The 26,847-nt window shown below is 39.4% G+C and overlaps 2 protein-coding genes across 8 annotated transcripts; both read left to right on the top strand.

The window, feature by feature from the left end:
• The first annotated feature begins 13,048 nt into the window (after positions 1–13,048).
• On the top strand, positions 13,049–17,094 carry LOC122001563 (putative exosome complex component rrp40). 7 transcript variants are annotated; one of them, XM_042556374.1, is made up of 11 exons: positions 13,049–13,447; positions 14,059–14,115; positions 14,197–14,254; positions 14,335–14,409; positions 14,477–14,563; positions 14,869–14,925; positions 15,361–15,453; positions 16,314–16,386; positions 16,497–16,572; positions 16,656–16,746; positions 16,839–17,094. In XM_042556374.1, exons 3-11 carry the CDS (start codon positions 14,201–14,203, stop codon positions 16,956–16,958), a joined length of 726 nt encoding a protein of 241 aa, XP_042412308.1. In that variant the 5' UTR covers positions 13,049–13,447; positions 14,059–14,115; positions 14,197–14,200; the 3' UTR covers positions 16,959–17,094. The 7 variants fall into 7 exon arrangements, with proteins under 7 accessions (XP_042412308.1, XP_042412304.1, XP_042412310.1 ...); XM_042556373.1 differs by having other exon boundaries at positions 13,359–13,443; XM_042556375.1 differs by lacking the exon at positions 13,049–13,447 and adding an exon at positions 13,545–13,676 and having other exon boundaries at positions 14,342–14,409.
• Positions 17,095–18,094: 1,000 nt separating this feature from the next.
• LOC122001562 (3-ketoacyl-CoA synthase 4-like) lies at positions 18,095–20,168 on the top strand. Its single transcript, XM_042556368.1, has one exon. It carries the CDS (start codon positions 18,614–18,616, stop codon positions 20,153–20,155), a length of 1,542 nt encoding a protein of 513 aa, XP_042412302.1. The 5' UTR covers positions 18,095–18,613; the 3' UTR covers positions 20,156–20,168.
• Positions 20,169–26,847: the final 6,679 nt, after the last annotated feature.

Genomic DNA, 26,847 nt, shown 5'->3' with positions numbered 1-26,847 from the left:
ATTAGGAGAAAGACTCTTTAGCAAGCTTTCAGGAGACTTAGGAAAGGAAATACATAAGACATGGACAGATATGAATGTAGCACCACAATACGATAACATTGGAGTAAGAATCCAACACATTATTGTTGGTGCAACCTTAGGTCAAGGTTGACCTGGTTGACCTGACTCGAGTTGACCTGACTCGAGTTGTATTTTGATGTTTGACTTAGGAAGATTGTTGGTACAACCTTAGGTTAAGGTTGACCTAGTTGAGTTGTATTTTGATGTTTGACACTCGTGGAAGAGTTGTATTCTTGATATGGGATAAGAATAGATGTTTGGGAGATTATTGGTGCAACCGTAGGTCAAGGTTGACCTGGTTGACCTGATTCGGGAAAAAGTCCAAGTATGGAGACTTGGCAACGGAAAAGTCCAAGCAGGAGGCTAAGTCCAAGTATGGAGACTTGCATCAAGCGGAGACTTGACGGAGAAGTCCAAGCGGGGAGCTTGGCACGAGGAAAGTCCTTGATGTTAGTTGGAAAGTCAGTGAGTGAAGCAGGAAAGTCCTAAGCGGGATGTTAAGTGAGTGAAGAGAGTCCTTGATGTATGAAGTTGGAAAGTCCTGGTGAAGGCCCCTAGGCGGTGTCCCGTGAGTGGCGGGCAAGGAAAATCCAGATGGATCGGGGATGATCGGACATTGGAAAGTCCAAGTAGGTCAAGGGGTTGATCGGATACTTGGCACGAAGAGGAAAATCCAGATGGATCGGGATGATCGGACATCCGGTGTGGAAAAGGTCTAAGTGGGTCAAATTGACCGGACACTTAGCGAGGAGTGCTAGCAGGTCAAGGGGGACCGGATGCTAGGCATGATGTACCAGTCAAGGTTGACCGGATGTTGGTGTGGAAGCCTTAGGTTTAGGTGAGAAGTTTGGATCGGCGAGACGGATCCATGATACATGGGTCATCGATCGGTGACCGATCGGATCGGATCGATCGGTCGGGGCCGTCGATCGGCGAGAAGCGATCGGTCCACGGACCGATCGATCGCAGTCACCGATCGATGTTTCGATCCATGGACCGATCGAATATTCTTCCCGACGGTCGGCAGACCGATCGAATGGATCACGATCGAGTCCTACAGCATAGCGGCATAGTTTCTTCGTTCTTCGCGGTATAAAGGAGAGGCATCTACGTGATTCTTCTTCTTCTTCCTTCGAGTTGCAAAGTGCTTGAGCTTTGTTGAGCTCCTCCTTGTCGAAGCTTCGCGTGAGCTTCATTCCACGATGCTGAGTTGCTTGTGTCCGTGAAGTTGCTACTTCATCCGGGACCCGATCGACGAGAAGGCAAGCTACTGTGTTTACATTCTGTTGTATTTTGTTCTTGCTATTCTCTTGTACTCTTAGCTTGCTGTTGCAAGTGATTGTGGCGAGGTTTCTCCACCCACAAGGAGTTTGATTTAGCCGGTTTTCCGGGGACTCATCCACCGACGGATTGATAGGCTTCGTCCACCTTACGGACACGCCGAGGAGTAGGAGTTTCATCTCCGAACCTCGTTACATCCTTGCGTAAAGGTTTGATTTCTTCTCCTGTCTTCTTTCTGCATTTAGTTTCCGCTGCGCTAACCCTAGTTTGTAGAAAGAAACGCACACCCCCCTCTCTAGCCGTACGAAGAGATCCTAACAAGTGGTATCAGAGCAAGGCCGCTCTTCATCGGATTCACACCCGTGGGAGCACAAGCTAGAGATGGATCAATTTGGAGAAGACATCACCATTCCACCCTTCTACAACGACAACTTCGCATATTGGAAGGTAAGGATGATGTATTTTCTTAGGACTAATATGTGGAACTGGTTTTGTGTACAAGAAGGGTTTACTCCTCCAATGGATAAAGAAGGAGAGCCTCTAGAGAAGAACAAGTGGACGAAGGAACAAATCCACTAATCCACGATCAACAATGAGGTAACTAAAACAATTGAATTTTCATTACCTACTAGTGTTTTGTGTAAAATAGGTAAATACAACAATGCCAAGGAGTTGTGGGATAACTTGGCCAAGTACCATGAGGAGAGCTCCACTTCAAGCCATGAAGAGAAGCCTAGTGAGCCAAGTAGCTCACATCATGGAGGGAGCGAATTGGGAGTTGAGGGCTACTCAACATCCAAGGAAGAAGAGGAGGAGAGTTCCTCTTGTTCAAGTTCGGAGCAAGAAGAGGCATCTACCTCCGGAAGGGATGAAGAAGAAAGCTCATCTACATCCACAACCCTAGGTAACTCAAACACTGTGATTTCAAGCAAATTACACATAATGTGTTTTGAGTGTAGGAAGTTTGGGCACTACAAGAGTAAGTGTCCAAAGAGGGTTAGAAAGACTCCACCGCGCCAAAGATCAAGGAAGTCGGAGTCCCAACACGCAAGGGCAAGGAGCACGTGGTGTGCTTCCAATGCAAGCGAAGGGGACATTATCGGAGTCAATGTCCGAGGGGGAGGCAATCTCACAAGGACAAGAGACCGAGCACGTCGATAGGGGGAGCTAAGGCAAACCCTAAGGTAACATTTAAGGCACACTCTTGCAATAATAATAAGACTCATGCTAGTAGTTTTATTGCAATTGTCAAGAATGATAAGCATGATAATTCTAGGAACCAATATATGTGCTTAGGTGCCAAAGATGTTAGTCTAGATAAGGATAACACTAGGAAAGCCAACCCTAGGATTAACTCATCTAAGGTTAAGGGAAACCTAGATAGAAATCCCAAATCATCTAGACATATGCCTAGGAATACCTCAAAGAAAAATGAAAAATTAAAAATTGAGGTATTAGAGAAGGAGAATCAAGTCTTGAGGTCAAGACTTGATACTTTGGAAAAGGCTCTTAAGAACTTGGAGAAGTCATCTCTAGGGTTTAAGGGTCAAAAACCAATGTCCAAGAACAAGAAAGGTTTGGGTCACAAACCTAAGTCTCAAGTGGTCAAGCCCACTTATCATAATGTTCCATTCGATTATGGAACAAAACCTAGGGCTAGGAAGACCAACACCAAGGTCACAAGGGGAGTCACCCCTAGAGTTGATCTTGATGAGTCCCAAATGACCAAGGCTTTAAAGCCTAAGAGGGTCATTAGGAGGGTTGCTAGGGAAGTTATCCCTAGTGAATATTTAGTGAACCCAATGAGCTCTAATAGGTATTGGGTTCCTAGGAGCATCTTCTCTACCCCATAGATGGGTTAGAGAGTGTCAACTCCGATTAGAAGGGTAGTTAACCCAACTTTGAGGAAATTGACACTCAAGGAGCATTTTCAAGGTTTTGAGAACTTTTGAAAATGAAATGGAATTATCATTTACTCCTTTGAAGAGTTAAATGTGCCTAAAGATTGGAAATTTCATTTTTAATCTTAATTGGCACAATTTGGGAAAATCTAGAGTTCAAGAAGTGTCAAAATTAGGATTTTGGCATTTTGGGGCAATCTAGGATTAAATTTGAAGTTAGTCAAGTGGTTAAGGATACTTAGATAGGTAATCTAGGTATATTTATTTATGCTAAATCTTGTCATGATTGTTTTCCCTCACATGTCATGACATCATGTTTAGTTTTATTATCATTTGAAATGTCATGATAATGCTTAGGCTAGTTTTTATGTCATGTTTATTTAAGTTTCAAACTTTATGCCATGACATCATGACTTTGGCACATGTTTTCATTTATGATACCATCTTATGCCATGTCATCATCTCTTGCATTAATAATCAATTGAATTGATTTAAGGATGAAAAACACATTTTGATATTGAGATCAAATTTGTGTTTAGAAAATGCATGAGACCTTAGTCTAAGATACCTTAACCCATATCTCACATCAAAATTGACTTGGATGTGTTTGATACATCTTAGATGTGTGTGAGATATTAGGATTGTGAGTTAGGATCAAGGTGCATAGTTCTTGTACCTAGATGAGCCTAATTCTAATTGGGGATCATAGGGAAAGCTTATGTACAAGTCATGTACATATAGTCCAAAGATTGTGGTCCCAAATTAAAGGTTTTAAAAGCATTTTAAAATTGATTTGAAAAACCTTGATGAAGCTTTCCTAGTGATAGCATTCATCATTGAACATTGTGATACAAAGTTGAGTTAAACTTGAACTATTTCAAAGTTTTTGAACTTTGTATCAAGATTGAAAAATGGAAGTTATTTTCATAGAAAACTATTTTTCCATGATAGTATATGTTATGAGGAATGTATCCTCAAAATTTCACAATTTTTGAATTTTCTGGAATTTTCTAGGAGTTTCTGAATTTCGTGGAGAGAAATCAGAACTTATCAGACCTTGATCAGGTTTGTGGACCGATCCGAAGGGTTTCTGATCGGTCCAGGGGAGCCTGGATCGGTCACTGTGACCGATCCAGAGGGAGCCTGATCGATCTGGTGACCGATTTTCAGCTGTTGGTCTGAAATTTCAGCTGGAAGTTGGGTTTTGTAGATTTCTAAAGGTTTGGAACTCACAAAGACATTGTTGGTGCAATGGTCAAAGGGGAAGTTAACCTTTAGGGGGAGTTTTACCTAATTGTCAAGGGGGAGTTTTTACTCCTTAAGACTTTTGAGGATTAGTGATATGGGATTATCACTAAGCTGATTGTTGAGTTTAGTATCAAGGGGGAAATTAAGAGTTTCAATGAAATGTATGGGACTTTCATTAGGAAGAAACTCTTGACCTTGATACCCTTTTTTTCCTTTTTGATGTGTGTCAAAAAGGGGAGAGTGTTCATTGGAGAATTATTGGAGAACCCAAGTTAGGTTATCGGGTTAACCTAAGCTAGGGAAAGAATGTCAAGGAATGTTCAAGAAAAGAACATTGAAATTCTTTTTGATGTGTGTCAAAAAGGGGGAGAATTATTGGAGAACCCAAGTTAGGTTATCGGGTTAACCTAAGGGGAGAATGTTCAGAGAATATTCAAGGAAAGAACATTGGACATTGGAAGATGGTTGGAAAACCTAAGTTAGGTTATCGGGTTAACCTAACTTGATTATGAGTTTTGTCAAACATCAAAAAGGGGGAGATTGTTGGTGCAACCTTAGGTCAAGGTTGACCTGGTTGACCTGACTCAAGTTGACCTGACTCGAGTTGTATTTTGATGTTTGACTTAGGAAGATTGTTGGTACAACCTTAGGTTAAGGTTGACCTAGTTGAGTTGTATTTTGATGTTTGACACTCGTGGAAGAGTTGTATTCTTGATATGGGACAAGAATAGATGTTTGGGAGATTATTGGTGCAACCGTAGGTCAAGGTTGACCTGGTTGACCTGATTCGGAAAAAAGTCCAAGTATGGAGACTTGTCACGGAAAAAGAGCTTGGCACTTGAAAAGTCCAAGTATGGAGACTTGCAAAAGTGAGGAGTCGTGAGTGAAGCTGTAAGAGGAATATTTATATTGGAAAGAAAAGTGAAGAAAGGGGATAAAATTAAAAGAAAATGTGAAGTGCAAAAAAGTCCTTGGATGTTAGGCGGTTGGAAAGTCCAGTGAGTGAAGCGATGAGAAAGTCTGGGATGTTCGGATACTTGGCACGAAAAGGAAAATCCAGATGGATCGGGGATGATCGGACTTACGGTGTTGGAAAGTCCAAGTAGGTCAAGGAGTGATAGGATACTTGGCACGAAGAGGAAAATCCAGATGGATCAGGATGATCGGACATCCGGTGGAAAAATCTAAGTGGGTCAAAGGATTGACCGGACACTTAGCGAGGAGTGCAGGGAGTGACCGGATGCTAGGCATGATGTACCAACAGTCAAGGTTGACCGGATGCCTTAGGTTTAGGGTGAGAAGTTTGGATCGTCGACGATACATGGGTCATCCGATCGGTGGTGACCGATCAGGCCGATCGATATATCGATGGTTATCGATCGAGACCGATCGAGGAGATCGAACAGCAGAGAAGAAGCTCGGTCTGCGGACCGATCGGAAGGTTCCATCCTGCGTGGACCGATCGGGATGTTCGATCGGTCCATGGACCGATCAGAAGAACAGGCGAAGAGTTCTTCCCCGATCGGTGCCGATCATCGAGTTCTAGCCGCTTACGCACCAGCCAGTTTCTTCATTGCTTCTTCTTCGCGGTATAAAGGACGAGGCATCTTCGTGATTCTTCTTCTTCTTCCTTGAGTTGCAAAGTCTTGTTGTGCTTGAGCTTTGTTGAGCTCCTCCTTGTCGAAGCTTCGTGTGAGCTTCATTCCACGACTGGATCAGCTGCTGCTGAGTTGCTTGTTGCATCTGTCCGTGAAGTTGCTACTTCATCCGGGACCCCAGTCGACGAGAAGGCAAGCTACTGTGTTTACATTCCTGTTGTATTTTGTTCTTGCTATTCTCTTGTACTCTTAGCTTGCTGTTGCAAGTGATTGTGGCGAGGTTTCTCCACCCACAAGGAGTTTGATTTAGCCGGTTTTCCGGGGACTCATCCACCGACGGATTGATAGGCTTCGTCCACCTTACGGACACGCCGAGGAGTAGGAGTTTCATCTCCGAACCTCGTTACATCCTTGCGTAAAGGTTTGATTTCTTCTCCTGTCTTCTTTCTGCATTTAGTTTCCGCTGCGCTAACCCTAGTTTGTAGAAAGAAACGCGAGCAATTGGGGTCGGCTATTCACACCCCCCTCTCTAGCCGTACGAAGAGATCCTAACAATTATTTCCATACTTAAAGAAAAATGTACCTATATCCACATACAAAAGTAACTAAAAAAATCAACAATATGGATTTTGTAACCAAATATATACCCCTTAATAATATGGTCTCACCCAACCTAGACCAAGACTAAATCATTCATCAAGATACCTAGAAGATCGATATCAAGGCCCAAGGCAATAAACCCCAAAAAGACCTACTATGTTAGAAAAAGTAGAGAAAAAAACCCTATCTAAATAAATAAAAACATGTGCGAAAGTTCAAACCAAAGAAGATGTATATTAATACCATCACATGTTTCTCCTGTAATGAACCAAGACATTTATCTTCTGTCTGCCTAAATAAAAAGAATTTATATACCAGAGAATCCAAACTAGTTACCTGTGCAAATCTTGATTTAGTAGAAGTACAATCAGATATTTCTAACACATCCTCCATCTACTCTATTGTTTCTGTAGATGATGTGGAAGAAGTTATTCCTTCTTATGACTATAGTCTTGTAAACTCCTTCTTGTAACCTTCATACCAGCAGTATAACCTACATTCTGAAAGCCAAAATTATATACCCTATGATATGCTAGACAATCTAGAAGAATTATGGGATGAATTTCTAGATACAAATATAATGGTTAACAACTCAGTACTAAGACTACAGAAAAACTTAATTGTCCACATAAGTGGATACTCAAAACAAAAACTGATAACATTCCTTGTTTCTTTTGTAGTTATTATCCATCTTTAGATAAAAGAGGTACATGTAAGTTATGTAAGAAACAAGTCTGTAATCTTTGTCTTCAACAACTGTTCTCTATCACAATACCCATAAGCCCGTTCTCTAAGGGAGGTACTCAAAATTTTTTATTAGAAACCAGAGTTTCTGTATTAGAAATTTGTATTAAAAAATTGGAAACAGAACTAGAGACCCTAGATAAACAAATTCAAGTAAACCTTCCTCCACTTTCTTCTCAGGCTACTCTTGATAAAGGCAAAGACTTACAACTTACATTAGTAGATATGATAGATAGAGATCTGGTCTTTATAAAAGCCTCTAGTGTCTATAATACAGGAAAAACTCTAGACATTAGAGTCAAATGGTTGGCAAATATCCATGGCCATGAGTTTACACTACATGTCTTTCTAGATAGTGGAGTCACCAACTCGACCATAGATGAAAATACACTTCTTTTAGTCTTGCCAAAAACTTTTATAAAAATCGCATCACAACCATTACTAAGTACACAATTTGATGGCCAACAATTAGCTTGCACATAATTTGTCACTAACACCCATATGAGGTTTTATGACAACTATGTTAAATATAACACACCACTCCCACTCTCTAAACTATAGATTAAACCGTTATTACATCTTAATATTCACTTAATCTTAGGCTTAAATTTTCTTGTAGCACCAGATAGAACTTTTCTTCTAATCAAGGATTATGCTCTTTTCTTTTCCTCACCCACTATATCTTCAATAGTATCAGACTATCCCTCCATTGTTCATCCCTTAACCACCAAACCCCACATAGAAATCATACCTTCTGACAACACATCATCTTTTGAATGTTCTCCTAAAAATGCATGTAGACAGTCAGTAACCAACCACAACCTAATAGCCAAACCTGTGCCATAGTTTTTTCTGACCAACAAGATCAGGAAAACTAGCCTCACTTAGCTGGTCAAGCCCTATAACTGATGACACCTGGATCCCACCTGATCTCATACTCCCACAACAGTTACTTCAAATAATAAACACCTATAAACCCGATTTAGACTCCCTTATTTCTAGATTAGAAAAACTAGAAATTATTGGAGACAATCCTACTAAATATTGGGACCGAGATAAAGTCTACTACAAACTATCAATAATTAATCCAGACCATACAATTAATGCTCAAGACTTAAAATATATAAATTGGGAAACTGAAGAATGTAAAATGCACATTAATCAACTCTTAACTTTAGGAGTCATTCAAAGGTACACATCTTGGCACTGAAGTCCAGCTTTCATAGTTAATAAAGGATTAGAACAAAAATGTGGCCAATATAGAATGATATTTGACTACAAAAGACTTAATGATAATTGTCAAGAAGATGATTATAAAATCCCTGACAAAGACCAACTCTTAAATAAAATCCAAAACTCAAAATGGTACTCTAAAATTGATACGAAATCAGGATTTTGGCAAGTTAAAATGCATCCTGAGTCCATTGAATGTACAACCTTTTTCTGCCCCGAGGGATATTTTGAATGACTTGTTATGCCTTTTGGCCTTAAGGTAGCCCCTCAAATATTCCAAAGGAAAATGGATGACATTTTTTGAGATGTTTCTTTCTTCACTTGTGTATATATAGATGATATTCTAGTTTTCTCTAAAATTAAACAAGAACATTATGCTCATCTTCATATTATTTTTGACCTATTTGAGAACATGATCTGATTATTTCTCGAAAGAAAATGACAATAGCAACTACTCATATTGATTTTCCTAGGAGCCGAGATAGGTCAAGGACAAATAACACTTCGACCTTATATCTCTGCTAAAATCCTTACTTTTTCAAATAAAATGGAAGATACTAAAACTCTAAGAACTTTTTTAGGACTCCTAAATTATGCAAGACCTTATTTAAGATATATAGGAAAAATTAACAATCCCTTATACAATAAGACCTCCTTAACCGAAAAAAAAATTAATCAACAAGATATAATACTTGTACAACAAATTAAACAGTTAGTAAAAATAATTCCCATGTTAACACTCCCACTTGATTCTGACTACTTAGTTATTGAAACAGATGGATGTGAAACAGGATGGGGAAACATTTTATTTAGAAAAACTTCCAAATATGATCCTAAACCTACAGAAACCTTATGCAGGTATGCGTTTGGGAAATTTCAAGAAAAAGGACATTTAACTTCACTAGATTTTGAAATATTAGCAGTTATTTATTATCTAGAAGCCTTCCGACTATTCATTTGCAATAAGCAAGAAATTACTATTATAACAGACTGTGAATCTATAGTCAAGTATAGTCAACAAACTAAAAGATTAAGAAAATGATTAAGTACTAAGAGATTGTCAAAATTCATAGATACCATTATTAATAAAGGTTTACGCATTCACTGGGAACAAATAAAGGGAATTAACAATTTTTAGCTGATACTTTATCTCATTTATTTTACTAATTTTTTCAGGTAATGGATAGACCAAGGAAGGTATGAACATCATTTGCTACTAAAACATTAAGATTTGAAACTCAAGAATTACAACAGTTCATACAACAGGAAGATCAGTTCCGCTCTATATTCAGAGACAAATTATATCACATACAACACTGTCTGATTAATAACATTTGACACATTCCAATCATTCTTGGTAGCTCTGGACATAAGATAACAATTATAAATGCTTTTACAAACTTTTTTTTAACAACCATACAAAAGCCAGCAGACAAGAAATTCTCTTGTTATGTAGTCTTCTCTGGACCACAAGCTGGGGTATATGCTACTTGAGAAAAAACAAATATGACCATACAAGGTCTAGAACATCCTTTCTTTAAAGGGTACTATTCACTTGAAGAGGCTTTTAATGCTGCCAAAACCCAACTTGGTGCTAATTTTTTTATTAGCACTTTATTAAAACACAACAACCATGATGACAAACCCAACCAGCTCACAAACTGAAGAGACTCCTACATATGCACAAATTACTAAAGAAACTCATGGGTCTCCTTCCTCTTCTACAACATTAATAGACAAGAAGCCACAACGACCTAACTATTTAACACTGGCTAAATTAAAAGAATAAGCTACTACAACCTTCGCTCAAAGAGCATCCACAACTCATATATTGAGTCTACCCAATACTATACCTGAGGACATCAACTCTTACATTTGAAATTTAGCAGAACAGTCTATATTACAAACCTTTATTGAATTATGTGAAGCCTTAAAGGACTTCCATAAAAATCCTCCTCCTGGGATAAATATTGTCTATGAAGCAGAATTGGGCTCAAAACTCAAATGTCAAAAAATTGACCCAACCCGTGAAGACTCTGCTAAATACGGATGTTCATGTCAGTTGTTATATTCCTTCTGTAAAGTCAACTTGGACTATGAAAAGTATAAAGCAACCTCTTACAAAGGAAGACTTATTACTCCTTTTCTTCTAATGGACTATGGACTGCTTTACAAATTTTGGATACATGATCCAGATTCTGTCAAAGATTTTCCTAAAAAGCTTAGTACTATTATTTCTCTGGCCCTAGAAGAAGAAGAAATGTTTGTCGTATGCACTTTTGATAGTTCTCCACCTGAATGGCTTGACCTTAATATTAAACCAGCTAAACATCTAGTTAAGCTTGATATCAATGAAGTTGGAGGTATTCAGACGGAACTTGAAGATTATCCTTCTGACGCAGAGCTTAATTGGGAAGCTCTTGGAGATCAACTAAAGCACTGGAGAGCATCAGTACAAGGAACTAATTGGGCTTGAGACAGTTTGACAGATCCAAACAATTACTTCCTAGTAGAAGAAACTTATACTGAAAAAATCTACTGGCCAAAATATATGGGTACTAGATTATTCCCTTTCTCCTTTAAAACACAACACACAACTTTGCTTCAACATTATCAAAGAAAAACTGAAAGATACTGCTAGAAGGAACTAGCCAGCTCTATCCTCTCTGCTAGAGAATACAGAACAACACTCCACAGAAGTATCCAGCCAGACTTAGCCGGAAGCTCATAAACTCCCTCTCTGGACCTTACAAGTGACAATAACCTAGATAACCTAATGGAGACTTAATGACAACATTGCCCATGAAACATCATCTATGATGTCCTTTTCCATTCACACAACACCATAGCAACATCTACTAAAAATGTCATCCATGACGTTTTTTTCCATTCCTCCAACAGTATGTCCGCCCAACTAAAATGCAGTCATCTGCCCCTCACTAAGCCTCCTTTTGCCAGACCCTCCTTTTTCCCATCTCTTACTGCTTTCCACCTGTCCTTCACCAAGCCTTCTCTTTCCCGACCCCTCTCTTCTCTTCTCTCCCTGCTTTCCTTCTTCTCTAAGTAAACACTCTCTCCTCTGCCTATAAAAGGCCCTCAAACCTCTCCTTTTGGGGTATCCACTTCTCCCACTGTCATCGCTACTATCCAAATTCCCCCGGTGTTCTTCAAGTGTGCTCAAGTCTGTTTATAAGTTTTTTTTGTAAGTTATCTTTATGTACAAATATGTAACTATCTCAGTTTTCTGGTTATAATTCCCTATAAAATTCTCCGCTAAATAAGATTTATGCTTGTTTTAATGATAAACTAAGTTTATTAACAAAGATGTTTTGTCTATCTTTTCTTGGTTCTTTTCCTCAGTCTTTATCTTAGTAACCAACAGGTGAACAGTAATTGTATCAGGAATAACCAAAATTATATAAGACCTGTGCGAGCTAAGTAAGAATGACATCTTTAACTCAAAATCTTAGGCATAAGCCAGGGCAATGGTTAATTGTGTGATCCTGAACAAGTAAGGCTCCCTGAAAACAAATAAGAATATAAAGCAGAGTAAGTATAAAAAAAAGTAAAAATTTACAACATCATTACATTACTGTGGTTATTTACTTTACTGCTGCAATTCACTACTACTACACTTTCCTTTCTACTATTTACTTTACGGTTTACTATTACTATTTACTGTACTTTTCCAACGTAACTACTAAGAAGAAGCATAAAATTTAATAATGGTATGTGCTTAAGTGTGTTTGTAAATTTTCTTTGTAAGTTATCTTTATGTACAAATATGTAACTATCTTAGTTTTCTAGTTGTAATTCCCTGTAAATTCTTTGCTAAATAAGATCTATGCTTATTTTTAATGATAAACTGAGTTTAATAACAAATATATTCTATCTATCTTTTCTTAGTTTTTTTCCTCGATCATTTTCTTAGTAACCAACAGGTGAACAGTAATTGTATCAGGAATAACTAAAATCATATAAGATCTGTACAGTCTAAGAAAGGTATCTTTAATTCAAAATCTTACGCATAAATCGAGATAATAATTAAATGGTGAGAAAATAATCTAACTACTATTTATCATCACATTGTGCATTGTGCACAAAAGTTTATTTAACATGTAATTTCAATTAATTTTAACTAATAGTTTTTGACTAAGTTAAAAGGGATTTTGATATAATAATATTTTAAATGTAATTTTAATATTCTAATTATTTTAATTAAAATAGTTATAATAACTTTGATATTTTTTTAAAAAATAAAATTTCTTTTAAAGATAGGTATTTTTTTATTATTTATTTTTCAAAAAAAGGTTTATGTTGTAAAACTCGAATCCGTCCCCTCGATGCAACGGACATTAAAGTATCCAATCTCGACGCGCGGCTAGTAGCTAATCGAAACGGATGTTAAAGTAAACCCAACCTGTTTGGAGAAATAGAACGGAAAACCTTTCTCGTAAAACCCTTGATCGTTGCCCCCGCCGCTGCCGTTCATTTACTCCCTTCCTCCGCCTCGTCAGTAGCGTACGAGACGCTGCCGCTCCTCTTCAGCCGCCGCCGCCAGTTTTCTCTTTTGCCGCGAGGTCCCTTCAAGTTGCTCCCCATCCCTTGTCCTCCTCTCCGGACGCTACCACTTTCGACGCCATACGAATCGGCTTTCCCTACCGTCCTACTCACCGCAGATCTGCACTGGCTCCAGGATTCTGAATCCGCGTCTTCTGGTTCTGCCAGCTTCTGGCCCGCTGTCCCTCTCTTCTCTTCTCCAGCGAAGAGAATCACAGGCGAGTCGGTGACCCTCTACCTCCTTCTTATTTCTTTCGAATAGGGATCTTACGTGCGGAACTCATCTACTGTTTTTGTGATTTCTTTTCCTATTGGTGCATCTTTCATGTGGATATGCTGATTTGCATAACTCAACTCTATCGAGTACCAGCAAGTGGGGCTATACTTGTGCTTGATTATTGATCGTGAATTTCTAAGTTTCCTTGTGCGATCCCCTCTCACCCGAATCCAGGTTGATCGCCACAATTGGGTTTACACTTTCTTGCTTGCTTTAGTCTTGGGAAATTTGAAGTTTCCATCTAATTACTTTGTATCTTCTCTCCTTGATTGGATTACGTGTGACTTTGATTAATGTACTCACTTTTGAGTATTTTCTCAAATTCATTTATTTTTATTTCATTCGTTGTAAACAATAAGAATAAAATAGTTTATTCGTTAATTTATCTATCATTCCAAGATATATCAGCCAACTTATCTCTTCAAGGAAAGTGTTCTAATGCCATCGTAAATCATTTTTTCCCCCTTTACAAGTGCAGGCAACAAACACTACTTTTTTTTTTTTTTTGATAAAAGATGTATTTCTTTATTTATGGTGGTTTCTTTCTCATTTATAGGCATTTGCTTCGATCCAAGTGAACTTGCCCTAATTGAGCTACCACTTTGACGACAAGGTCAACACACCATCACTTACTAAAGTGCTTCTTGCCTTGTTCTTCTCTCTCGTCATCACTATAACCCCAAGTAACCTTCAGCCAGATGAATTCAATGCCTTCAGATTCTGCATCAATGAGCTTTGTTGATAGAGTCGTCGTATGTTTTTGATTAGATTCTCCTTGCATTTACCTTTCTCTTTCTTTGTAGCCCACCTATTGCTAATACCAGGTTCTCAGGTTCCAGGCGACCATGTTTTGGATCTTACCGGAATGGCTAATCAGACCATCAAATTGGGGGCAGGGCTGCGTCAGGTGCTATTATTTTTCTTTGCAATTTTGAATTTTGTATTTTTACTCGTTTTTTTAATCTGACATACAGGATGGTGATGCAATATCGGTCATGAAGGCTGGGAAGTTGAGAATTTCAAAGCCCAACAAATATTGGGTCGAAAGTTCTCACAAAAGGGTGAGTAGATTTTTTTTTGTCTAGATTTTCTAACCTGGGGGTAATAAGTCAATGTGTTTTAACAGTCTCCGACGGATAAGGATGTGTAACTCTGTTTCTTACCCTTTTATAAAAAAGATAAATGGATGCTAGTCTTCTAAAGAAGTTGTTCTAATTTTATGCAAGAGATGTATTGCATTTGTAGATTTATTATTTGCAATTAATGCACCAATTGCCCATATGTATTTATGTTGTGAATGAGTTTTGAACTTACTTTTTGTTGTTCTCTGTTGAACTTGCCTAAATATTGTAGTCTACTGTTACAGTATGTGCCTTGCGTGGAGGATACAGTTCTTGGCATTGTGGTGGATTCTAAATTTGATGTAAGTATAATGCAAAATTTGCACTTTTTTCCATAAGCAGAACTCATAGGCTTTTTGTGTGGTAATGCTAAAAATCTTTTCGTTCTAGATTCTGATGAATACTCTAAATAATCAATAGCTATCTCACTGATGGAACATTTCAAATAACTCACTGAATATTTGATATACTTTGTCCGTATGACCATAAAGTTACTTTGTGGTTAAAATTCTCTTCCTCGATGAAGTTGATTCATGTCTCACCAACAAAAATTTTTCTTTGCAATTTCAAATTTTCTCTCAACATATGAGAGGCAGAGACTTACAGAGCCTTTTATTTGATGAATAAGAGGCATCAGCCAAGCATTTTTCTTGTTCTCGAACTTATAAATTATGCTATCAAATAATGTGTTTGGTTATGTGGTAGTTCAATTCTTTAGCAGTGTGATCATTTTTCAGAACTTTTTGGTTGACATAAAAGCTCCTATGTTGGGTTTGCTTCCTGTTCTTGCATTTGAGGGTGGAACTCGAAGAAACATACCCAAGTTTGAGGTACATAACCCTTCAATTTTGTTCTTGCATGTTAATTTTAATTCCGAGCATCAATGTCAATATACTTAATAGTGATTTTAATATAAACTCTTTCTAGATGAAATTTCTGATTCTCGATCTTTTTTCCTCTCTCATTTCAAGTCGTACAATCAGTGGTATGGTTTTACAGAGCCCCAGCTGTATGTGTGGTCTAGGTGGATTTTGAAAGGGCCCGCATAGCGACCGAATATGTTCGCACATGACATATGCTGTCTATAGTAACACAAAACCTCCACTTATATCAATTTGGGTTAAACCATATTCCAGAATTTGAAATTCATTTATGAAAGGAGGTCCTAAAAGAATTTTGCTGGACAAAATAAAAAATAGAATATACAATTGGTCCTACAATTGTGGTTATATAGATATTTTTTATACTAGAGTTTTTATCTTGGTATAAGGGGATTAACCAAACTAACTCAGTTTTTTGATAGAATTATAATTGATGGAATTATCAATGGGGTTGTTGCTGCAAGTTTATTTATAGGGGAAGGAGTTAAATCTTTTGTATTTATTTAATGCATCAATATTTTTATTCATTTTTTATTAATTTTTTAATTTATTTTAATATTTTAATTTAATATTTAATAATTTTCTATTTTTTAATTTTTCTTTTTGAGATGTAAAATACTATGGTGCCCCATTTAATTGCTTGTAATTTGTAAATTGTAAACTTAAACAGTTATATTTCATTGCAAATGACAAATACTTTAGGTGTCAATATAAATATTTTTTTCAATATTTTAACTGTTAATGCTTCCAGTTCATGCTGTATGTTGAAAATTCATGCTTGGCTAAAAGAGTTTGAGGTATTGGTGCAGATTGGTACTCTACTGTATGTCAGAGTAGTCAAAGCTAACAACACCATGAATCCTGAACTTTCTTGCATGGATGGTACTCTCTTTTACTTCGATACTTGTATGCCACCGTCATCTTGGATTGCGAACCACTGATTTGTTGTACTCTATTGCTTGTATGTTCAACCCTCTGGTGTCCGTAAACAGAGACAGGGAAAGCTGCCGAGTTTGGTCCCCTGAAAGATGGCTACATGTTCGAAACCTCGACTGGCTTAGCACGCATGTGAGGGAACCCAAACCTACATTTCTTGGTTACAAGCGGTGTCAGTCATTTACAGTTTGTATATTATCTTTCTCCCTTCCCAGGTTGCTAAGTTCTCCGCCCTGCCCGATTCTTGAGGCTCTCGGGAAGAGTTTGTCTTATGAAATTGCCATTGGTTTAAACGGCCGTGTCTGGGTACTACACCCTCACCATTTTTCATGTTTTGAACTCTCGGTTTTTGAATTGTTCGTTCCCTTTATTTATCGACAATTGTTGGCGGACCCCAGGTGAACGCTGCCTCCCCATCGACAGTCATTCTGGTATCGAATGCAATCATGAATTCAGAGTTTTTGAGTGCTGCGCAGCAAAAGATCATGGTGGAGAAACTCATGAAGAGACTTCAGTGATGGTTAGTGTTTGTTAATGTTGTTTTGGGTCCTTTTTCTTGTTCTAGCTCACTATGCCCCTATGAACCCAAACCGGAATGTTGTTCAAAGATTTATTCCATCGACAAATTTCTTCTCATAGGTTGTTTCGTACGCATTCTTTGTTTTGATATATCTAAGTGAGTTTTCTAATTTATTCCTACAATTGCAAGTATAGCTTATTGGGATAGAACTCATCGATAAGGCTTATAAATAAGCTTAAGCCTACTCAAGCTTAATGATGTTCAACTTATAGAGTGAACTCATATTATAATTTATTTTTAATATATTATAGAAAATTTGTATGATAGCAAAAATAATATAAATAAAAATGCAAAAAGTGACTTAATGCAATGAATAAATTTTAATATTTAAATTATCATTATTCATCACTTCACCAACTATTTTAACTATAAATTTTTGGAAGTTTAGTGACACTTTTTATAGACTAGTTCATACAAATTTGAAGGACTAATATAGTTAAACTTCAGAGTCTAGTTGACACATTTTTTAGGTTAGTTATATATAACCTATGAGCTTTCAATTCTAACAAGGTTAAATAGATTACTGTAGAGCCTTAAGTTTTCGTTCGTCATCGTGTCGAAAAAGATTGAATCATCACCAAACTACTTGTACCAATCCAAGACAAGTGATATAATTGCCAAAGTTAGAGGATTTTTTTTTAAAAAATAATTAATAAAATATTTAATAAAAAAAAGTTAATTTGAAATCTTCGATTTATTTATTCAACTTAATTTATTTATTCTAAAAATCTTCAATTCTTAGAATAGTTATAAATAAAGAATATATTAGATGAAAAAAGATAATAAATTATTGTAATTTTTTAATGTATAGTATGTTTATAATAAAAAAATAAGGAAAGTCCAAATAAAGTGATTTAGTTTATAATTATAAAACAATTTCTGACTGCTGATTTTTTTTTTAAAAAAGAAACATATGAATATTAAGAATAAAAATATTTTATATTTTAATTTCTCCTTTAATAAATATTATATTATATGAGCGCATTTAAAACAATTAATTCTAAACAAACAAAATATTGTATCTAAATGAATAACTGCTTGAATTCACGCAAACAGCTTGATTAACAAGGAGCGACTCCACAAACGCCACGGCGGCCGGCGGCCCGGCGGAGTCTCCATGAATCGTTCTGACTTTCGCAGCGGAGGCGGAGCGTCTCCGCAGCACTCTGCCCATCTCTGCGAGCAGAGCGGGGACGGAGCTTCTGCTCCGCTCGCCCTGGAAAACACCTACCACCATCCCACCGCCATGGACGCGCGTCGCTTAGCGTGCCCCGCCCCACGCGGACCGTGCCGGCGTATGTTCCCCTCCAGCCCTAAGAACCAACGCGCCCCTTGCCTGCGTGGCGGGGGTTCCTTCCCGTTACCCCCAATTTTTTTTTTCACTGTATTTTTTTTCCTATTTAAGCTTCCCTTGAGCTTCGGATTGGATCTTCTGCGACCACTCCTTTCCGCCGTCGATCAGCGATTCGCATTCCCGATTTAAAAAAGGGAGCTTTCTTCCCCCGGAGATCGAGTAGCTAGGGAACAAAATCGCCCTTTTGCACCGTCTCTTTTTATTATTTCTGGTATTAGATCTTGGCGTAAGGAACGAGGATGGAGACGGAGCGGCGGCGTGGGCAGAGTTGGCGGTTGCCGGATTTCTCGCAGAGCGTCAATCTCAAGTATGTGAAATTAGGGTACCATTACTTGGTCACCCACTTCCTTACCCTGTTGCTGGTCCCGCTGATGGCGGCGATCCTGCTGGAGGCGGCGCGGACCGACCTCGACGAGCTCCGCCACCTCTGGCTCCGCCTCAAGTACAACCTCCAGCTCACGACGATTGCCACCATCGTGAGCTGGTTGGCGTGCTCCGCGTTCCTCGTCTTCGGCACCGCCGTCTACGTCACGACCCGCCCCCGTCCGGTCTACCTCGTCGACTACGCCTGCTACCGACCTCCGCCGGAGCTGAAGGCGCCGTTCCGGTGGTTCGTGCAGCAGTCGCAGCTCTGCGGGAGGTTCGACGAGTGGGCGGTCGAGTTCCAGCGGCGGATCCTGGAGCGCTCCGGCCTCGGGCAAGATACTTGCTTGCCCATCGCGCTTCACTACTCGCCGCCTCGGCCCTCCATGTCCGCCGCCCGCGACGAGGCCGAGCAGGCCATGTTCGGCGCTCTCGATTCGCTTTTCCGGAACACCGGCGTGAAGCCCAGGGACATCGGGCTTCTCGTCGTCAACTGCGGCCTTTTCAGCCCGACCCCGTCCCTCTCCGCCATGATCGTCAACCACTACAAGCTCCGCGGCAACGTCAGGAGCTTCAACCTCGCCGGAATGGGCTGCAGCGCTGGCGTCATCGCCGTTGACCTCGCCCGCGACCTCCTCCAGGTCCACCGCGCCACCTACGCGGTGGTGGTCAGCACCGAGAACCTCACCCGGAACTGGTACTGGGGCAACCGCAAGTCCATGCTGATCCCCAACTGCCTCTTCCGCGTCGGCGCCGCCGCGGTGCTGCTCTCCAACCGCTCCGCCGACCGCCGGCGCGCCAAGTACAAGCTCTTGCACGTCGTCCGCACCCACCACGGCGCCGACGACAAGGCCTTTCGCGGCGTGTACCAGCAGCAGGACGAGGCCGGCATCGTCGGCGTCTCGCTGTCCAAGTACCTCATGGTCATCGCCGGCGAGGCGCTCAAGGTCAACATCACCACCCTCGGTCCCCTCGTCCTCCCCGTCAGCGAGCAGCTCCTCTTCTTCGCCACCCTCCTCGCCAAGAAACTATTCGCTGCGAAGGCGAAGCCTTACATCCCGGACTTCAAGCTCGCATTCGACCACTTCTGCATCCACGCCGGCGGCCGCGCCGTCATCGACGAGCTGGAGAAGAACCTCCAGCTCCGCCCCGCCGACGTCGAGGCTTCCCGGATGACGCTCCACCGCTTCGGCAACACCTCCTCCAGCTCCATATGGTACGAGCTCTCCTACACAGAGGCGAAGGGCCGGATGCGCAAGGGCCACCGCCTCTGGCAGATCGCCTTCGGCAGTGGCTTCAAGTGCAACAGCGCCGTCTGGCAGGCGCTCCGGCATGTCAAGCCCTCACCGGATTCTCCATGGGAGGGCTGCATCGACTGCTACCCTGTCGAAATCATCGACGCAACCGAATCAAACTGATGGAACTTTTAATTAATTAATAATTATTACTATTATTTATAAATCAAATCGATATAAATTTACCATTAAAATCGAATAAATCAAATACAGATATACCTACTGTATCATCAGTTAACTCTTATATGAATAATGGATTATAACAATAAAAGATGTTTACTGTTATTTTATTTCAGGTGCGTTCTTTCCTAGTTATACTAATTGATACAGTGTTGCTGAAAGAGGGTCATTAAAGAGAGGTCAAAGTAAGAAAGTCTAGATAACGTGGAGGTTAAAAGTTCGAGTCCATAATTGGGCGTAGTTGGTCGAACGAGCATTGAGGCCAGTTGGATAAAATAAGAAATAAATATTAAAACACCTAAGCCACCATCTCGGCTGACCTGGCTTCATAGCCGGTCAGATAAAAGATAGTCCTCTGATAACTAGACAGTCGAGTGAAGGTGTTGGTGTTAAGTGAAAGAGTGTCTTTTTCTCTTCACCTTTCAACCCTTTGTCATTCCTCCATTAAGAGAGGTAGAGGACGATGAATAATCATCTTCCTCTATAAAAAAGGCGTCTAAGACAATTGGTGTACGAGAGAAAGGAAGAGGAGTCTTACTGTGTGCGAGGTTCGAGAAAGGGTTCGTTCCATATCGAAAAGGTTTCTGTGCAAGGTTCGTCCATGTGAACAAGCTTGTAAGTGGGCAAAGAAGAATATTCAAGATTGGTTTGTCCAATCTCGCAAGAGGGATTTGGTTTGTGAACCATGAAGAACTTTCCGATTCTGTGATCGTTCTTCCGTTAGCAAGTCTTGCTGGCGCCGATTACAGATCTGCGGGAGATCACTGTGAGTTTTTACAGATTTTTTATTTCTGTATTTTTCATGCTTAGAACTATCAACAATGGTATCAAAGCATAAGTTGCAAAAGCATGAAAATAATCTGTATTACTTCGCCTGGAAATCACAACTTTGTGTCGAAAATTTCCTCCCAAGCCAGCAAATGGCTTGCAAATGATCTCTGCGAAAACTAGCGATCAGATTGTGCCCCGACGGCTGTGTTACGTGCTACCTGTTGGTGCGGTTAGCACTACCAGTCTAACTCATGTTTTGATGAATGACAAATCAGGTTAAGTTAGATTTGTCGTGATCTAACACTCTGACCGAGTGTGCAGGCGAAGTTCAGACATGTCGACGGGCTGACCGGATGTCTGGCACGAAGTCCAAGCGGGTCGACGGGCTGACCGGACGCTTGGCGAGAAGTCCAGACGAGTCGAAGGTGTAACAACCCAAATTTCCTCATTTCGAGTCCTAATAGTAATTTAAAATATTTAGAAATTCTTTAGAAATATTCTAGAGATTTTTAGAATGTTTTTATGCAATTTTCGGAGTGAGTTTGATATTTTTACCAAAAGGAACAAGTTGTAAAAAAATAAAGAGGTTCGACCGAGGTTCGAACCCGTGACCTCCGACCCGACCCGAGACTTAAGCGAAGCGTGATGACCAAGAACCTAGCAGGGCCGTGCTAATCAAATAAAAGGCGGAAATAATTTAAGCAGTAGTTAGATAACCGAAATATCTAGGTTTTCTAAAGGGAGATAAGAGGGGAACTTAGGCTTTTAATTACCGTGACCTAAACCTCTTCCTCATCCCTCTCTTGCGCATGGCGGCTCCTCTCGGGCGGAAATGAAGCCGAGGTTAGAGTCTTGTCTCCGGCGGTCGGCCAAGGACCCAAATCCGAGAGTCTTCCACACCATCAGGATCCTCTCGTCGAGGAGAATCTGTAGGCACGAAGAAGAAGCCGAAAACATGCAAATCTCTGAAATCCTAGAAGCCTAATTCGGATTGTAAGTCCAAGAAACCAATGTAAGTGCTTCTCACCTACAGTAGGAGTAGTTTCGGATTCTTGTTTTCTTTTCTTGTTTCCCTAAGCATGTGGAGAAGGGTGTGGTTTTAGTTGATGTAGCTGTCGTGAATTTCAAAGAAAGGAAACGAATTGTATAGGGAAGACATATGGGTTGGGTTTTCCATGCCGTGGCACTGGGCATACAGAATGGTTAGGTTTTGGTTTTCTCCTTGCTATGGCATTGAGCATGAAGAACAAATATGGTTTTGAGTTTCCAGTAGCAATTTTTATTTACTTGTTGCATTTTGGTTCCTTTTGGAATATGTTGTTTAAAGATTTCTTAATTAGTTCCCTTTAGAAAAATCCTCTAAAGAATTGGGCAGGCAATGTATTTGTGCTGGTAACAAAATGTTTCGGATTTGGTTTCTTTTACTTCCTTGCCGTGGTACTGCAGATGGCTTCAACAGATTCTAGTTTTGAATGGTTATGTGTAGCCTTCGTTTTCTTTTGTTTCCTTGCCGTGGCATTGAACATGAAGAAGGATTATTGTTTTTAGTTTTTTTTTGTATGAGACAGTTCTATGTTTTTAGGTTGCTTGTGACCTTGAACAGATTTAGTTTTAGTGCAGTTTTAATAAGCATTTCAGTGTAGTTTTATTTAGCATCTCAGTGCAGTTTTATTAAGCATTCCCGTGCAATTTTGTTAAGTATTTCAGTTTAGTTTTGTATGGGACATCCTTTTATTAGTAGTATTAACAAGTATAAGTATTTTACTTGAGAAGGCTAGTACCCGACTTCCGAGGTTGTCGTAAACAAATCCAGGTGACCGTTTCCGAGGTCTCGGCCTTGGTAAGATCAAGGTCTTTGCCCTCGTAGAACTAGTGGCTCGCTACCTCAGTTTCTATTAGGGAGCGTGCAATGGTACTAAGCCTGAGCCCAAGAGATTAGTATTTTGAAGTATAAAAGTATAAGTTTTTGAACAAGTGAAATAAGCTTCACATATGTTTAAAAATCAGCAAGTTTAATTTTCTTTTATGCTAGCATGTTGTTTAGAAACTTTTTATTGTTATTTGCTATTAGATGAGCAGTTTTACATATTTAGCATTTCAGTATGTTTTGTTTCTTTTGCTATTAGATGAGCATGAGTAGTATGTTCTTTTAAGTATTCAGTTTTTAGATTTCTTCCTATTCACATGCATATTCGAGTTTTGTGAGTTAGATAACGCTTACTAAGCATTTTTGCTTATAGTTGCATTTCCTCTTACTGCAGATAAAGGAAAGGAAAAGCTATAGCGAAGGAAGGCGACAAGGAGGTGCGGATGGATGTGTGATGTTTGGACTATGGAAGCCTTGAGACTTAGCTTAAAAATTTATTAAGATTTTGTATTCAGAATGTTGAAACTATTCTTTCATGTTGTTAGATTTGCTTATTGGATATTTTATTTTTAGAACTCTTTCTTTTAATTGCTATGCACATTGGTTTATTATCTGAGTTGTATCATTGTTGCATGCTTGTGTAGATTTATATATATAGTTTCTAGCATGTTCAGATTTATGTATAATTTTAGTTGTGAACGTATGCTTGAGTAGTATGTTTTCCGCTGGTACATATTGTATGCTTTGAGTTTTGAGAGTTTCAAGTAAATCTTAATTTCATGTGAGCAACTCTAGTTAAGTATAGTTAGTAGTCCAGTAGCGCTCCACCCTCACAGACTAGTAGGGTGGAGGGTGGGGTGTTATAGAAGGGCTGACCGGACGTCTGGCAGGTGAGTGAAGGTAAGTCACTGGAAGGGAGTGACTGTGAGGACGCGTTTTCGGGAATGGAACATTAGGCGTCGATCCGACTTAGATCCATTTCGGATATCTAAGTCGAGGTTGTGACTAAATTCCGGTCTCGGAAAGATGGAATCTAAGTCATACTTTTTATATTGAACTTATAAACTGTGCTAACACTTTGTTTTGCAGGATATACATTATCTATTTGCCTCGGACTAACCTTGTCTTGCAGGAAAGATGGTACCTGGAGAAAGGTGGTCCGGGCGCTCGGGAGGCAATTTTCATCCTATCGCGGCGTCGCCAAGTGGAGTTCGCTGGTTGGACCTGCCACGTCTCACCAGGGCGCCCGGAAGGGATCCGGGGCGCCCCCCTGCGACGCTAACGAAGTTCTGACAACACAATTCTCCTTTTCGATTTATTCCTTTGTCGGTATTTCTTTTTCATTAGCATTTCCTGTACGTAGTTTGTAATAAATTTCGAATTGCTAGTGATTGCCCACCGAAAGCACTCAAAGAGTGCGGGCCTTGGAGTAGGAGTCGACATAGGCTCCGAACCAAGTAAAATTGGTCTGTGTTAGCATTGCTTAATTTTTCCGCTGCATTTAACTCTTATAGAAGAATTTTTCGTAATCGATATTCACCCCCCTCTATCGAAACATCACGATCCAACAAGTGGTATCAGAGCAGGTACCGCTCTGATTTGGTGCAACCACCAATCAGGCAAGGGAGTGACTTGCTTTATTTTTTTTTTCTATTTTCGGCTTTCAGTTTTCCGCATATCTCCAAACTGGTATTATTACCTTTTTGGAATTTTTTCCATCGTAATTAAATCTAAATTGGTGCAACACCAATTTAGTTATTTTTATTTAATTCTTCTAGCACTACTAAATCCAAGACCAAGTCTTGGAACATTTCCATTTATTTTTTTATGAAGATTAAAAATGTCGCAGATCGAGGGCTTCAGCACTGTGTGACCTCCCCTTTTCAACGGGGATGATTTCCCGTACTGGAAGAAGCGGATGGAAGTATATCTAAAGACAGACTTCGATCAATGGCTGAGCATCACAAGAGCCTACAAAATACCAGTAGACAGCTCCGGGAATCTACTGGATCCTGAAGAATGGACAATAGACTTAAAGAAGAAGGCATCAACAGAGAACAAGGCAATCAACACATTACAGTGCGGATTAACTAGAGAAGAACTGAACCGGGTTGGACCACATAAAAATGCTAAAAAGCTGTGGGACAAACTGATCGAGTTGTACGAAGGAACGAGCGACGCCAAGGTAACAAAATGAGACTTGCTTTTAAATAGAATATTTAACATAAAAATGCAAGAAGGAGAAACGGCCAGCCAACTCCACGCAAAAATCAAAGACATTCTCAACGGACTCCACGCAATAGGGCACCAAATGGAGAACCGGGACTTAATAAGGTATGCCTTAAACGCTCTTCCACGCAACAACTTGCGGGCATCTATCGTAGATGCCTACAAGATCTCTAAAAATGTATCAAAATTAAAACTAGATGAGCTTTTTTGTGAATTAGAACTGCATGAGCAAACTAACGCCGAGGTCGAGAAAGGTGTAGCTTTATTTGCAGGTTCCTCAAAAGAAAAGAAGAACAAGTCTGAACCGAAAGAAGATTCTGACCAGAACTCTGAAGATGAAGAACACCTGGTGAACCTGGTAAGGAAAATGTTCACAAGGAGGAAAAGAAGCTTTAGCAAGAAGGACCTTCAAAAGATCAATTCTCCAACTGAATCGAGGAGTGTGACGTGTTTCGGATGCAACAAGAAGGGCCACTATAAGAACGAGTGCCCGAGATTGAAGATCGACAAACCGAAGCCGACAAAAAAGAAGGCCCTCAAAGCGACGTGGGACGACCCTCGAAGCAGAGTCGGAAGAAGAATCAGAAGACGGGTCCGAACCCGAATCGAGCCACGAGTCCGTACTCGTTTTCGAAGGTTCCAAAGAGGTATTCCTAACCTTAAACTGATTTTTTTAAAAAATTATTTCATGCTTAAATAATAAATTAGTTAAATTAGAAAATGAAAACAAAATGATCCTCGAGGAAAATCAAATCCTCAAGGAAAAGTTGTAAATAATAAACCAACTCAAGATCTAACACTTGAGGAGGAGAATTCATCATTAAAATTAGAAATTAATAATTTAAAAAATATGTTAGAAAAATTTACTACTAGATCAAAAAATTTAGACTTAATTCTAAATAATCAAAAAGCATGTTATAATAAAACCGGACTCGGATATAAGTCGAACTCAAATAAAACTTTTAAATCATTAATAACCCAATATAAACCAACAAATAAAGTCTGGGTTCCGAAAGTGTGTTTAACCACGCAAATAGGACCTAACCAATATTATATTCCTAAAGATAAAATATATTACGTAAAGTCAAATAAACCAAATAAAAAACCAGAACACAAACCTAAACAAAAAAATTTAAAATCTAAACATATTAGAACTCAACAAAATTTAAACTATCACCAAGTAAAATATAATTATAAAAGAAGTAGACATAAACCAAGAACTAAAAATTAAATTAATGGTCATTAATTTAGGGGGAGGCTCCAGAATAGCTGGCACCTCCAAAACTAACTTACATGGCAGGGTAACCCTAACCAACCTACCCGACAGGGTGATTAAGATTAGTTAAAAAGGATTCAAGTTTAACTTGAAAAATGGTATTGGTGAAATTTTGGATGATAGTACGTTAGGAAACTTAGTCTATGCATGTCTAGGAAGATATGACTTCGACCTGGTGCATTTGGCTAAGTGGAACTGACCAAAGCTACCCTTTATGGATCATAACCAGTTTGACCAAGGTTTTGTACTAAGTCCAGTGGATAAGACTATTTGGAAAACCTCGAAGATATGATTACTTTAATGATGTCCAAGTGACTCACCATAGCCCAGAAGTTTATCAAGAGAACGCCTATTTGTTGAACCCAAAGCTAAACCTGAATCTAACACAAGTTAAAAACAAGCCCTAAAATTAACCTAATTCATCTCACAAAATTATAGGATTAACTGATTGAAAACATATATCGGGTGAGATAATTAAGGACATTAACTATT

Source organism: Zingiber officinale, chromosome 7A, assembly GCF_018446385.1.
Source record: "Zingiber officinale cultivar Zhangliang chromosome 7A, Zo_v1.1, whole genome shotgun sequence".
NCBI lineage: Eukaryota > Viridiplantae > Streptophyta > Magnoliopsida > Zingiberales > Zingiberaceae > Zingiber > Zingiber officinale.
This window is presented reverse-complemented; position numbering and strand designations above follow the sequence as displayed.

Bases quoted from the DNA above. Each gene is read 5' to 3' on its own strand.
- LOC122001563 (XM_042556374.1), top strand. From the start codon at position 14,201: ATGAATTCAATGCCTTCAGATTCTGCATCAATGAGCTTTGTTGATAGA. The intron at 14,926-15,360 runs GTAAGTATAATG...ATCATTTTTCAG, and splicing joins TGGTGGATTCTAAATTTGAT to AACTTTTTGGTTGACATAAA. The intron at 16,387-16,496 runs GTACTCTCTTTT...GTCCGTAAACAG, and splicing joins TGAACTTTCTTGCATGGATG to AGACAGGGAAAGCTGCCGAG.
- LOC122001562 (XM_042556368.1), top strand. From the start codon at position 18,614: ATGGAGACGGAGCGGCGGCGTGGGCAGAGTTGGCGGTTGCCGGATTTC.